This window comes from Mustela nivalis (assembly GCF_964662115.1).
Source record: "Mustela nivalis genome assembly, chromosome: 1".
Classification (NCBI taxonomy): domain Eukaryota; kingdom Metazoa; phylum Chordata; class Mammalia; order Carnivora; family Mustelidae; genus Mustela; species Mustela nivalis.
The window spans coordinates 203,147,654-203,162,297 of record NC_139020.1 but is presented as its reverse complement, the minus strand read 5'-3'; the positions used below and the strand labels follow the sequence as shown (position 1 = coordinate 203,162,297).

Sequence of the window (14,644 nt, the reverse complement as noted above, 5' to 3'; positions counted from 1 at the left end):
ATGTGCAAAGACTGTATGCAGGAGGAGACTGCAAAAGACTCTTGAAACTGATGAAGACCTAAATCGGAGGAGAGTTAGACCACGTCTGTGGGTCAGAAGACACAGCAAATGCATTCATTACTCGCCAAACTAATGTTCAGATTCACTGCAATCCCAATCAAAACACAGCAGGGTCTTTTGGGGGAAATCACAAAGCTGATTCCACAATTTATATGAAAACTTCAGGAATCTAGAAGAGTCAAAACAACTCTGATAAAGAACCAAGTCGAAGGACTCACACCTCTGACATTGAAACTTGATGGAAAGCTGCAGAAATCACTACAGTGTGGTACTGGTGTTAACACAGCAGGTGCTCAACAGGACAGAGTAGGGAGTCCAGAATGGGACCCACATGTGCATGAACAATTGATCCACAACAAAGGCATGAAGGCAATTCAATAGCAAAAATCTTTCCATCGAATGGTGCTGGAACAGCTAGTTACCCAGAAGCAGAAAAGGGAACTCCAATCCATACCTTGCATGGTCCCCAAATATCAACTCAAAATGGATCAGAGCCATTTTATAAGCATAAAACCTAATACTACAAACTCTGAGGAGAGAACGTAGGACTTGGAGATTTCTTAGGTACAACAAAAGCATAATCTATAAAAAGACAGATTAATCAACTGGACCACATCAACATGAGAAACTTCTGTTCTTTGAAGGACACTATTAAGTGAAAGAAAAGACAAGCCACACACTGGGAGAAATGTCTTTGTGAAGCGTTTATCTGGGAAAGGACTTGTATCCAGAATATATTTTTTTAAAACTTCCAAGACTCATTGAAATAAATGTTAAAAGATCTGAACAGGCACTATACTGAAAAAAATATATCTATACACCAATAGTAAACAGGCACATGAAAAGATGCTTGAATGATGGAAATGCACATTAAAACCACAACGAGATACCATCAGACACCTATTAGAAGGGCTAAAATTAATCAGACGGACAACCCCAAGTGTGGGTGAGGAGAATGAGGAAGTGATTCTCACACACTGCTGGCGAGAATGCAAAATGGTACTACCACTTTGGAAAACTGCAACAGTTTCTTAAAAGGTTGAATGCATACCTACTGTTTGATTTCACTATTCCACTCACAGATACTGATTTAAGAGAAAGAAAAACATATTACTCATACAAAAACTTGTCCACAAATATTCATAGCAGCTTTATTGGAAACAGCCCCAAACTGGAAATAGCTCAAATGTCCACCAACAGGTCAATGAATAAAGAAAGTGCAAAGCATCCATTCTTCGGAGTCCCACTTAGCCTTAAAATGACTGAATTATTGATACACACAACATGGTTGCCTCTCAAAATTTTTATGCTCAGTGAAAGGAACCAGATAAAAAGAGTACATTCATATGATTCCATTTATATAAAAGTCTAGAAAGAGCAAAGTAACCTATAGAGACAGAAGGCAGGTCAGTAGTTCCTTAGTGACAAGTGTAGACAGGGGTGAATGATGACAAGGGAGCATAACTTTGGGTTTAACTTAGTTGTGATGGTTTCCCAGATGTACACACATGCTAACAATTACCAGCTGTACACTTAAAATACGTGTGAGTTATTGTAGTCAATTATACCTCCATAAAGATGTTAAAAATACTGCCGACTTTACTTCAAATACAAATATATATTCAGCCTAGCATAAATTATGATGTGAAAATAGAAACCATATATATAAGTGTCCAACATTTCAAAATATTCCATAATGATCAAATTATCAAGCAGTCTTTTGTTATTGTTGTTGTTTTGTTTTGTTTTAAGATTTTTATATATTTACTTGACAGAGAAAGAGTGCACAAGCAGGGGGAGCAGCACACAGAGGGAGAAGCAGGCTCCCCACTGAGCAGGGAGCCTGATGCGAGACTCGATCTCAGGACCCCGGGATCATGACCTGAGTCCAAGGCAAACGATTAACTGACTGGGTCACCCAAGTGCCCTGGGAGCAGTTGTTTGATAGAACATACTGAAACTGTTTTGAAATGCTGTTTATAAAGACTCTATAATAACAAGGGAAAGGGCTTGGGATGTGTTAAATGAACAAGGCAGAACACAGAATTATATAGTTCATGAGTTACAACTATGTTACAACAAACAACAATCAACCCTATGAAACCAAATACAACAAAATGTCACAAGAAGAGATATTTTTTCCTTCTGTCTAAGTTCCCTGTATTACAAAGGTATTGCTTTGTCTTTTCCCAATTTTTTAAATTGTGGTAAAATATACATAATTTAAAGTTTGTCATCTTAACCATTTTTTAAGTGTACAATTCAGTGATATCAATTACAGTCATGTTGTGCAAATGTCAGCACTGTCCACCTCCAGAACTCTTTTCATCTTGCAAAACGAAACTCTGTCCCCATTAAACACTAAGTTGCCAACTCCTCCCCAAAGCCCCAGCTCCCACCATTCCATTTTCTGTCTCTATGATTCTGACTTCTCTAAAAACCTCATAAGAGTGCAATCATAAAGTAATTGTACACATGTATCACTTTTTGTCATAGTTGTTGTTGTTGTTTTAGAGAGCGATGTGGGAAGGGGCATATGGGGGGAGAGAATCCTGATTTAGGGCTCAATCTCACAACCCTGAGATCATGACCTGAGCCAAAATCAAGAGCTGGATGCTTAACAGACTGAGTCACCCAGGTGCCCCACACCAGTATCACTTTAAAAAATGTTTTTAATTTAAATTTTAATTATAGATTCACAGACAATTGTAAGAAATAATATGGAAAGATCTGTGTCTTCCTGAGCCAGTTTCCCTCAGTGGTATCTCACAAAATTCTACCACAGTATCACAACTGGGATATTGACCTTGATACAATCCATCATCCAATCTTCTTCAGATTTCCCCAATTTTATTTGTACAGAGTCCCTCCTGTTGTCCTTGATCACCATATCCCCAACCTTCCTCCCCATCTCAGCAAAGACTAATATGACCTCTATTTCTAAAATTTTGTCATTTCAAAAATATCATAAATGGAATCATTTATGGACTCTTTGGGGATTGAAGGTTTTTTTTTTTCCCTCAATCCCCTTCATCTAAGTTGCTGCATAAATCATTAGTTTATTTCTTTTTACCAGTGACTAGCACTCCAAGGTATGAATGAACCATAATTTGTATAACCATTCATCTGCTGAAGGATACCTAGGCTATTTCCAGTTTGGGGCTATTACAAATAAAGCTGACATGAATGTCTGTGTACTGGTTTTATGTGAACAGAAATCTTCATTTCTCTGGGAAAAATGCCTAGTAGTGCAATGTCTGAGTGCAACGCTTGGAGCATGTCTAGCTTTTTAAGAAACTACTGGCAGTAGCCATACCATTTTACAATTCCCACCAGCAAAGTATGAATGGTCCCTTTTCTCCACATCCCAGCCATCATTTACTGTGGTCACCTTTTAAAATTTTAAGTAAATTTTAAGGTAAGTGTGCATTGATAACTCATGGTGCTTTACTTTGCATTTTGCTAATGATTAACGATTTGAACACCTTTCCATGTGCTTATTTGCCACCGATATATCTTCTTGGGTGAACTGTTTATTTCTTTTCCCCCCTTTCTTTTTTTTAAGATTTTATTCTTTGCTGCTAAGGTTTCCACTAGAGATGCAAGAAAAAAAATCCTCACACTTTCTGTCTGTGTCACTGTGGAAGTCAAGATTGAATAGGGGAGTACAGGCTAAAATGAGGGAAATTTCTACAACTCAAGTAAACCTTGTCAACAATGAAAAAAAAAAAGATTTTATTCTTAAATAATCTCTACACCCAACATGGGGTTCAAACTGACAACCCTGAGATTAAGAGTCACATGCTCCACTGACTGAGCCAACTCCCACTTTCTAATTGGATTGTGTTCTTTATATATTCGAAATACTAGTCCTTTGTCAGATCTGGGTTTGGAAAGATTTTCTCCTACAAGTCTGTAGCTTGTATCTTCTTCCTCTTAACAGCATCTTTCGCTAAGTAGTTTTTTTCCTTTTAAGTAGGCTCCACACCCAGCATGGAGCCCACCAGAGGGCTTGGACTCATGACCCTGAGATCAAGACCTGAGCTGAGATCAAGAGTCAGATGCTTAACCGACTGAGTCATCCAGGTGCCCCTTGCAAAGCAGTTTTTAATTCTGATGAGGGTCATTCATCAGTTTCCTTTTATGGGTCATGCTTTTTGATATCATATCTAAAAACCCTATGCCTAGCCTTAGAGCCCAAAGATTTTCTCCCAATTCTTTCCCTAAAAATTGTATAGTTTGACATTTAAGTCCACAATCCATTTGAGTTAATTCTTTTATAAAGTGGGACCTTGAGGTCAAAGTTCATGGTTTTGCCGATAGATGTCCAACTACTCCAGCACTGTTTGTGGAAAAGGCTATCCTTCCTTCATTAAATCGCCTTTGCACCTCTGTCAAAAATCATTTGAGCATATATGTATCATATTGTTATTTAATATAAAAAAAGGGGAACAGGTCAAGGAGGAAGTCTGTGTCCAGAGTGGGTGGTCGCCGGACCTGTTGTGCTAAATAACTTTGGCAATGGTGACCCCCAGAGACTCCAGCTCACATCCTCAGCTCTGTCCCCTGCCAAAGCCTGCTGGGTGACTGCCCCGTGCCAGGCCAAGCCTGAGCTCCAAGCTAAATGGTTCCTCTGGGAGGGACTGGACAGGGAGAGGGCAGGCCCTCCCACTGGCAGCCTGGGATCACGTTCTGCTTAGCATTTCCCTGACTCCACCAAGGCAGGGGAGTGCACTGGGCACTCTGTTACCATTTCCTTTTCATGGATCAGGTGCAAGTACAATGTTGATTTCAGGGGAATGAAGCAGACTCCAAATCCCACACCTTCTAGAACCCGCTTTAATTTCCTATTTTCTCTAAGGCCCCGGATTCTGGGTCAGCCTTGCTTCCCATAGCTCTCCCGTGATGTGACTTTAAGACCTCCCTTGCCTGGATCCTAGGCCCCTCACCCAGGGCCCTACAGACAGCCTTATTCCTGCCTGCTATCTTCTCACTGGTGCCTCCAGTCCACATTCATGGACTTTCTGCGGGGGGATGCCCAGCCCTCACTCTGGCTCGTGCTTGTCACCAGCCCGGACATCTCAGTTCTCCACTGCTGTGTCTTCTGAGCCCAGGAAGGGCGGGCATCTGCTGAATAAGGGGAGAGCTGTGACAGTGTGGGGATAAGGGCCAAAGTCCTCGGCAGGGCGGGTGCAGGGACTCACCGTTGGGACAGAAGAAAGCACTGTAGGTGTACACACGGGGGGCTCCTTCCGGCTGTAACAGAGAGACGGGGAGAACTGAGTGCTGGAGGGGTGGTTGGCACAGGGGAGCGGCCGCCTTCCCACGCCAGCGGCTCCAAGTCTGGACCCTGCAAGGTGATGCTGATGTCACATGTACACGGTACCAGGTATCAGGCTGCCTACCTCCCAGGCCCAGGTGGGGAAACTGAGTCTCATTCTCCTTCTCTAGGCTCCAGTCAAACCAATGTGCCAATTGCTCCTAAATTCATCATGCTTGCCGCACACTCGGACCTGGCCCTCCCCGTCTCCCGGGCTAACTGCGGAGCCTGGCTCCTCCTCCATCCCGTAGGTCCCAACTGTCACCTGCTCCCCCACTGTACGCTGCTGTCATCTGCACTTTCCTCCCCGGCAGATGGCAGGCAGTGTCGCACGAGTGTCCGCCAAATAACCGATCCAGCAAACCACCCATGCACCCGGAGCTCTCCTGCGGGGAGGGGCGGGAGAAGGGTTTTTGCCGCTTTATCGAGCCACACATCGGCCACCTCCTGCTTCAGAAATCCATTTTTCCGGTTCACGCTTCAGTTATTGGCATTGACCTCTCAGGTCTTCTGATGCTTCAATGTCACCTCCTGTGCCCAGAACGGCCTGCACAGGTTGTACCAGCAGATGCTGCAGAGAAAGCAGGCTGCCCAGCGGCGTGAACGGGAGGAAGGGCCGAGGGAAAGGGCGTGTGCCGAAATGGCGTGTGCTGCGTGCTGCCCGGACCACAGGCAGAAGGGAGGGCAGCTGTTTGCAGCTGGGCCACAGGGGAGGGGCAGACATGCTGAGGAGCTTTATTGGCACTGCTGGGCACTCTCGGTGTAGCGAGAGAGTCCCGATGTGTCCAAGCAGCACCCAAAATACGGCGCATCGCTGCTACCGCACACCCAGCACTGCGAGGGATCATATGCGTTCTCCCCGAGCCCCCGACCCCCCGCCACGCTGCGGGCTGAGTGTGAGCACCCCCGACTTCGGGAGCGGCGCTGGAATATCAAGACAGGTGCCCAGCCCACACTAAGTGGCAGATCCTAGATTCCCAGCCGGGGTGGGGGGTGTCAGTAAGACCCCAATCCCTGGGCCCCTCCGCTCTAGGCTCTGTGTCCTTTCTGCACGGGCGTTCCAGTGACAGCCCTCCAGATACCAGGTCACAACCCCCATAATTGACTGTGACAAACAGGAAGTCGGAGACTGAGGCACACTGTCCTCTAAGATGGTCAACGTGGGGGTCAGAGGACATTTCCCCACAGCCCTTGCCAGTCCCAGGCCGCTCTGCCAAGCCCCACTCCACACGGGAGGAGGGCCAGACGCTGCAGCCCCCCAGCGAGGAGATGCAGAGACCCCTCACCCACCCCCAGACTGAGAGCAGGACCCACGGGGGCTGCCCCAGCCCTGGGCGGGGACCATACACCCCAGTGAAGCCGACACACCATGGTTGATGGAATCAGGCCCTGGCGAAGGGTCCTCAGCAAGGACATGGACTTACCTCAACCATCACACTGCGCTTGATGTGATCCCTCCCAGCAGGGACCCGCCTGTCACCGAAGCTCTCCTCCAGGTGTCTGAGGGCCTTCCCTTCCCGGCAGCAGCTCACCTCTCCGTAAGCTAGGGCTTTGGCTGTGGAGATCGGAGCGCTCAGGGCGTGCGGTCAGAACAGGCGCCCACCCCCGTCCCAGGGAACCGTATCGTCCCTCCCCCTCAGGCCACGTGATTGCATGTGCAGGCATGTTGTGTGCATATATGCGCACTAGCTGGTGTGGCACCTAAGCTCAGCTCCCCCCAGGTGAAGCTTCGGGTCCCACCCGGGGGACCGCCCCACCCTGTGCCCTGACTGCCCTGACCAGTACCTGCCCCCCAGCCTGCTTCCCCAGCTGCCTTCCTGAGCTCGTCTGCTGCCCTGCCCACCCCTCACCTGTGCCTGGGCTCAGCTCGCGGACGCCTTGGTGGCCCGGAGCGGGAGAGGCGTGACGCAGCACGGGGCCTCACCTGTGACATTGCTGGATCCCAGGTCACTGAAGGACAGAACCACCCAGGTGGGCTCCATCTCCCCAGAGGCCACACACATCTTCTTGGTCAGGTGGCGTTTGCCAGGATGCCCAACAAACCGGATGCCCTTGGGAACCGAGATCTTCACGTACACCTGCAGGGGTGTACAGCCCTTCAAGGTCAGCCCTGAGCCCATCCCCTCAGGGTAGCTGTTATGGGTTCAAGGGTGGCTCCCAGAAGGTATTTTGAAGTCCTAAACTCCGGGCACCTGTCGACGTGATCCTACTTGTAAACAGGGTCTCTGCACAGTGAGGTTAGGCTCTACCTACTCCAACAGGACTGGGATCTTTCGAAGAGGACCCACAGACAAGATGTCCACGGAGGGAAGACACGTGAGGGAAGGCCACACGCAGACAGACTGGAGCTGGGCAGTGGGAGGCCCGGGAGGGAGCTCCCGCAGAGCCGCGGGGAGGAACGCGCCCTACCCATGCCGAGGCCTGGGACTCTGGCCTCCAGACCTGTGAGTGAATCCATGTCTATGGTTCTCAGCCTCCCAGATCACGCCGCTTTGTTACGGCAGCTCCAAGAGGCGGAGAGAGTGGCCTTTTCCACTTCCTTCGGGAGAAGCCTGGGGTCCCTGCTTGGTTCCCCCAGCCCCCACAGCATCAGCAAGGGCGGTGGCGCTTCTGTGGACACTGTTCTTGGCATGTGCTGACCCATTCAACCCGTAACCGCTGTGACTCCACTGTCCCTGATGTTTGTGGACACCGAAACACCAACAGGTGGAACGTGGCAGTATCGGCAAGTGTGCGTGTGCAAACGGGGATGGTGAGTGCCTGCTTTGCGGACCTCCGGGGTTTCTGGCCCCTGCCTCCCCGAAAACGCAGCTGCTGCCCCTCCCACGGTCCCCTCCCCAGTTACAGAGATGCTCTGTCCCCTTCCAAGCCGCTGAGGCTGAGCCCCCCGGATCCTGGCCTCCTGACATCATGGGTGCCCCGCCCCCCACCCAGACCCCCAGGCACAGGGAAGGCTGTGGGGGGAAGGGCGGGTTTAGTACCTCGGCACAGGTGCCCATGTAGTTGTAGACGCTGAGCGGGATCTTGGCCTGCTCCCCGCGGACCACGTGGAGGGGCAGCGTGAAGTCGACAAAGAAGGGCTTGAAGGTCTTCAGCAGGGCAGGTGCGGCGACCCCCAGACCCCAGGCCTCGGACAGACCCACGGCCTCACCCACCCAGCTGGTGATGGAGTCTGGGACCTGCACGCTGAGCGTCTCCTCGCCGGATGGGTCACTGCAGAAGGATGAACAACCATGGGCCCTTCTCTAGGGCCAGGCCGAGGCAGCCAGGAGGGGCTGGGGTCTATAGCAAGGCCGGGGGAGGGGGGGCGGGAGGTGGCCGGGGAACTGGGAAAAAAGCATTTATGCACCACTCATAGAATCAGAAACACGAATGGCCCTCAGGACAGCTGGAGACACAAGACCACGGGCCACGGGGGTTCAGCTGTGGCGACTCTGGTAGTGCACGCCCCACCCGGTTCAGGAGGAAAAAGACACTGAATTGAGGGGACCGGTCATTTGAGACATGCTTGTGTCTCCTAGAAAGATGCGTCCAAGCCCTAACCCCCAGTACTTGAGAACGTGAACTTATTTGCAAATAGGGCCTTTGCACATGAAATTAGTTGGAAGATCAGGCTGGAGGAAGGGGGGCCCCAATCTCATGATGGGTATCCTTCTCAGAAGGCAATGGCAGAGGAGAAGACGGAGGCGGAGAGGCGAGGGATGTAGCTACAAGCTGGGGGGATGCCAGAGCCCCCGGAAGCCAGAAGAGGCCCGGAGGGATTCTCCCCTCGAGCTTTCGGAGGGCGCACAGCCCTGCCCACAGCTGCATCTCAGACGTCTGGCCTCCAGAACAGTGAGAGAATCAGTCTCTGTTCTGAGTCACCCAGTCCGCGGCTCTTAGTGACAGCAGCTATCAGAAACTCACGCCGCACAAAACAAAGGCAAAATTATCAAGAATTTTTAGATCGATCGCCCGTGGAAACGATAACGTTTGCGGCTACCTATCGGGTTAAGTAACATACATGATCCGAGTGCACTCTGCCTGTTTCTTTTCACCCTTTGTCACGGGGCACGAGGGATCAGAAATTCCATATGCGGCTCGTGGCCTCTTTTTCTTAGCACTCATGGCCCAAGGATCCCCCTACCCCCCGCCAGGGGCACCCCTGATCACTCCGGAATGGCTCAGGAGGACAAACTCTGTGGTCTCCTTTGCATTTCCAGAACGGCCTTTTGAGACTTATCTTAGTATTTGGTATAAGAGTCCTTGGGGGGAGACGTAAAGCCCAGACAGCTCCCGGCCTAGCAGGGGTCCGGCTGTCTCTTACTCACCTGCCTGGCCTCCGTCTGCTTCCCAGGAGCCTGACCCAGGTGGCCCTCATTGGGTGGCCAGACCCCACCCCCAGCCCAAGGCACACAGCAACCCCCAGAGCCTAGGGCCTCCATCCTCCCCTCTATGAAGATCACCCGCTATTGTTTTTTGGTCCTTAAGGAAGGACATTTTTAAGTTTCATATGGTCACAGCTCACTTCTCTGTGGACACTGGATGCTACCACCCTACCCCCGCCCACCCCCCACCCAGGGGACACCCACTCACCCTGTTCCAGCCTCCCTGTCCCACAGCCCCAATGGAGCTCAACTCCCAGTTAAAAACACTTTGATTCTTTGAGGCCTGACCACAGGCCATTACAAAGGCTTTTCTCTGGCAGCCACCAGGGGACGCTGCCTTCCCCATCGAAGGCTCGTGGCACAGCCAGTGAACTGTGGCCTCTGAAGGGACCTGCCTAGGCCCCAAGGTCATTAGGTCTGAAGACCATGGCCAAGGTCTCCTTATCAGTGGGAGGAAATCTTGAAGGCATTTCTTGCCTCTTTGGCTCAGCACCCAGTACTTTCCCACTCTGAGCCCGCCCTCCTCCCTCCATTCCTCCGATGCCAGGGTCCATAAAACTGCCTTTTGCCCAAGGCTCCCTCTGCAGCAAGACAACCCCATGTCTGACCCACCTGTGAGGTGTGACATTCTGTAGGGAAAGCAGAACAGGAGGAGTCTGGCTATACTCTCATGGCCATCATGAAAGATTTCACCATTACACTCACTGCAACTCCTTGTCTTGCTTGAATTGGCCACTCTGACACCTGACAGCTCAGCTCTCCCTCTCTCCAGCTCAGCTGAGCTCTTGAAAGCTCCAGCCTATCCCACTTTATGGCATCCTGACCCTTGAGCCTAGCCCAACTGCTCAGGGTTACCCACTGCTTTCTCACCCACACCACACCTGGCTCTGCCCACCAAGCTCTGGCTATTCCCTCTGCTGGAAATAACCAAGAAACAACCACAAGAATGGGAGCTGCCTGCCAGCCTGGCTGGGCTCTTGCTATGGACAGGGAGCTACAAGGTGCACTATGACTACCCCCAAAAACTCACAGAGGGGAGGTGGGCAGAGCAGAGGACAGAACATCCTGGGTGCTGGAACCAGAATGCCATCCCTGATCCCCTCGGTGTAGACTGAGCTAGGTCCCCTGCACTGTGTTGTCATCTCAAAACTGCCATAAATCACAGAGAAAACAAACAGCACAATGACAGATGTGAGGCCCTCCTTATGAGTAATTACATTAAATGTAAATGGATTAAACTTTCCAATCAAAAAGCAGAGATCAACAGAGTGGGTTAAAAAACATGACCTGACTATCTGCTGTCCACAAGAGACTCACTTTAGCTCAAAGGCAAAAGTAGGTTGAAAGTGTAAAGACAAAAGTAGGTTGAAAGTGAAAGGATGGAAAAAATATGCCAGGTCAATAGTAACCAAACATGAGCAGGTACGGCTAGCCTGATATCAGACATAATGGATATTAAGTCAAAAAGGGCTAAAAGAGACCAAGAAGAACATAATATATTAATTAATTAAAGCTTCAGTACAGTGAAAAAATATAACAATTATGAACATGTATGCACCTAATAAGAGACCACTGAGATATATGAAGTAAACGTAAATGGAACTCAACAAGAAATAAATAGCTCTCCAGTAATAAATGGGAGACTTCAACATCTCGTTCTGAACAGACAGAACAACCAGACAGAAGATAAGTAAGCAAGTAGAAGACTTAACACAATAAAGTAACTAGATCCAGCAGACATTCACACAACAGTCTACCCAACAACAGTACACACGTTCTTCTCAAGTGCACAAGGGACAGTCTTCAAGACAGACCGTGTATTAGGCCACAAATGAAGTCTCAGTAGTCAGTAAGAAAAGGAAAGCTGGAAAATTTACAAATTTGTGAAAACTAAATAATATATTCTTAATTCACCAATGGATCCAAGAAAAGATCACAAAAGAAATTGTAAAATACCCAGAGATGAATGAAAACAAAACATAACATCTCAAAACTTATGGGATGCAGCAAAAGCCATGTTAAAGTGGGAAATTTATAGTTATATGGTCATTAAAAAAGAAGAAAGATCTCAAATATACAACCTTATTTCACAGTTTAGAGAACTAGAAAAAGAAAAACAAACTAAACCCAAAGCTAACAGAAGGAAGTAACAAAGATTGGAGCAGAGATAAATGAAGAACATATAAAAAAATAGAGCATCAGCAAAACCAAAAGTTGGTTCTTTGAAAAGATCAATGGAACTGACCAACTTTTAATTAGACAAAGGATAAAAAGAAGACTCACATTACTAAAATATGAAGGTGGAGACATTACTACCCATTCTCAGAAATAAAAAGATTATTAAAAAGTACATGAACAACTGTACACCAAGAACTTGGATAAACTAGTTGAAATGGGCAAATTCCTAGAAATGCAAAAACCAATCAAGGCCAAATTACAAAGAAAACAGAAAATCTGAACAGACCTAGAGCTGAACAGACCTGTGAGGAGACTGAATCAATAACCAAAAATCTCTTTACTAAAAAAAGCCCTGCACCTGATGGCTTCACTGGTGAATTCTACCAAACATTTAAAAAAAATTTTTTTAATCTTTATTTTATTTTAGTGGTGAGGGGGATGGGCAGAGAGAGAGAGAGAAAGAGAGAGTCCCAAGCAGACTCCAAGCCAAGCTTGGAGCCAAATGTGGAACTTGATCCCATAACTCTGAGATCACGACCTGCGCCAAAACCAAGAGTTGGACGCTTAACCAAATGAGCTACCCAGGTGCCCCAAAACCTATCAAATATTCAAAGAAGAACCCTAGTGCACTGTTAGTGGGAGTGTAAAACAGTGCACCCATTGTGGAAAACGGGATGGTGGTTCCTCAAACAATTACACATAGAATTACCATATGAGCCAACAATTTCACTTCTGTGTATCCACCCCAAAGAACTGCAAGCAGGGTCTCAAAGAAATCCTTGCACACCTGTGTTCACAGCAGGGTTATTTATCTGCGCCAAAAGGTGGAAGCAACCCGAGTGTCCACCTTGTTCCAGGTGTCAACCCTGGTACCAAAAACATCACCCAGCACCAAAAACATCGGCCCCCAGAAAACGTAGATACATCTGATACCTCTGAAAGGTAATGGACAGCCCGTCTTAGATTTAGACCCCTAGAATGGAACTCCGTCCTCTGGATCTGTTCTGACCATGAGAAGTCTTCCCATAATGGCGACACACACATCTTTTTGAAAGCAGACTCAGGAGCCCCCCACTGGGAGCTCAGTTCTGTGATGCCCTCATGCCATGGTGCCTAGAAAGGGGGCCCAGCTCAGCAGTAAGCCCACCCACGGACCAGAAGGGCCTCTGACCTTCCCGCCTAACCAGTTTCCCAGGGCAAGCTACCATGACCTTCTACTGGTACATTGGTGTTCTGACACGAATCATGAGCATTGAAAGAAAAAAATAAGCCAACGGCATCTGGCAGGAATTTGACACAGCAGGGCGTCTTCAGAAAGGACTGAAATGGGGGGGAAAAGTGGAAAGGAAATATGCTGAGAAAAGCAGCCTGTTTAGTGGGCAGGAGCCCGAGTTCCCTGAGGAGTGAGCGGGGTGTTGGGGGGGGTCAAATTCATGTTCCAGGGAACTGTAATCGTTCTAATGAGCTCGTTATGCAAACAGAGCAGATAGAGTTACCCCAAGTGGGAGTTGTAAGAGGCACAAAGACCCTGCATTTCATATTTCCTGAGCAGATGTCCAAGGCCACAGCGGGATTTGGGGCTGACTTCATGGCGTTGAGTTTTATGTGTTGGAAAAGGATGCCCAAAGTCTGACTCAGATGCTGATGTCAGATCTGAAAGCAAACCCATTGGGAATGATCTGGACTTGCCTGAGTGCCTCTGAGTCAGCCCGCAAACACAGCGAAGAAACGGCATCTTACTGTAAGAAAAAAGAAAAGCTCACTGTACCTGATGTTCAGACAATGCCAAATCCATGTTTCGGGGAAGAAGGTCCTTTTCCTCTTCTCTGCTCTATGAAAAATTAGAAAAGAAATGAGAAAGTGTCGTGGGACCTACCTTAATTCCATACCGGACAGGTAAACTTCTACCCAAGTAAAAGATAACACAGGAAGTCTTACCTGGAAAGGTTAACACTGGACTTGGTTACAGAGTCGTGGCTTAATTCTCTTGGTTGTCAATTAACACTCTAGTTGATTAGGACAGAACCTGCCAGTTCTTTTTTTTTTTTTTAAGATTTTGTTAGTTTATTTGACAGAGATCACAAGTAGGCAGAAAGGCAGGCAAAGAGAGAGGGGAAAGCAGGCTCCCTGCTAAGCAGAGAGCCCAATGCGGGGGTCAATCCCAGGACTCTGAAATCATGACCTGGGCCGAAGGCAGAGGCTTAACCCACTGAATCACCCAGGTGCCCCAAACCCACTAATTCTTTTACCTGGCAGGGTTAACATTCTACTTGATAAGGATTTGAACAAGTGGTGCATCAAAGGTTTGACAGAATCACCCTTACTCAACAGTGGCACTTCACATCCTGAGTTTAGAAGGTAAGAAGAGTCACAGGGACCCCCCTGCCAGCATCCTCCCCTTTGCTAAATTCCCCCCTGCCCCGGGTTTGCCATGTTTTTCCATATCTCACTTTGAGCCCCCAGCCCCTCCCTGTTTCCTAAAGAGCACCTGGGTTCATTCACAGGAGCCTCACAGCCCACCTTCCTCAAGCACTGTCTTCTTCTTTAAAATAATAATTAGAAAAAAATAATAATAGGATGCCCAGGTGTCTCGGTTGGTTAAGCATCTGTCTCCAGCTCAGGTGATGATCCCAGAGTCCTGGGATCAAATCCCGCATTGGGCTCCCTGATCAGTGGGGAGCCTGCTTCTCCTTCTCCCTCTGCCTGCCACTCCCCTGCT

At 48.3% G+C, this 14,644-nt stretch overlaps 1 protein-coding gene across 7 annotated transcripts in view; it reads right to left on the bottom strand.

Moving 5' to 3' along the window:
- CPAMD8 (C3 and PZP like alpha-2-macroglobulin domain containing 8) overlaps positions 1-14,644 on the bottom strand; it is a 70,815-nt gene that overhangs the window by 23,101 nt on the left and 33,070 nt on the right. For all 7 annotated transcript variants that reach the window (XR_014305015.1, XR_014305016.1, XM_082707932.1 and 4 more), the window contains exons 19-23: positions 13,694-13,756; positions 8,362-8,593; positions 7,305-7,458; positions 6,805-6,935; positions 5,265-5,316 (exon numbers count right to left, since the gene is read on the bottom strand). Coding sequence is in view for 5 of the 7 variants with exons in the window: in XM_082707932.1 (XP_082564058.1) it covers positions 5,265-5,316; positions 6,805-6,935; positions 7,305-7,458; positions 8,362-8,593; positions 13,694-13,756 (632 nt within the window). In the remaining 2 variants the exon portion in view is untranslated. The remainder of the gene's footprint in view (positions 1-5,264; positions 5,317-6,804; positions 6,936-7,304; positions 7,459-8,361; positions 8,594-13,693; positions 13,757-14,644) is intronic.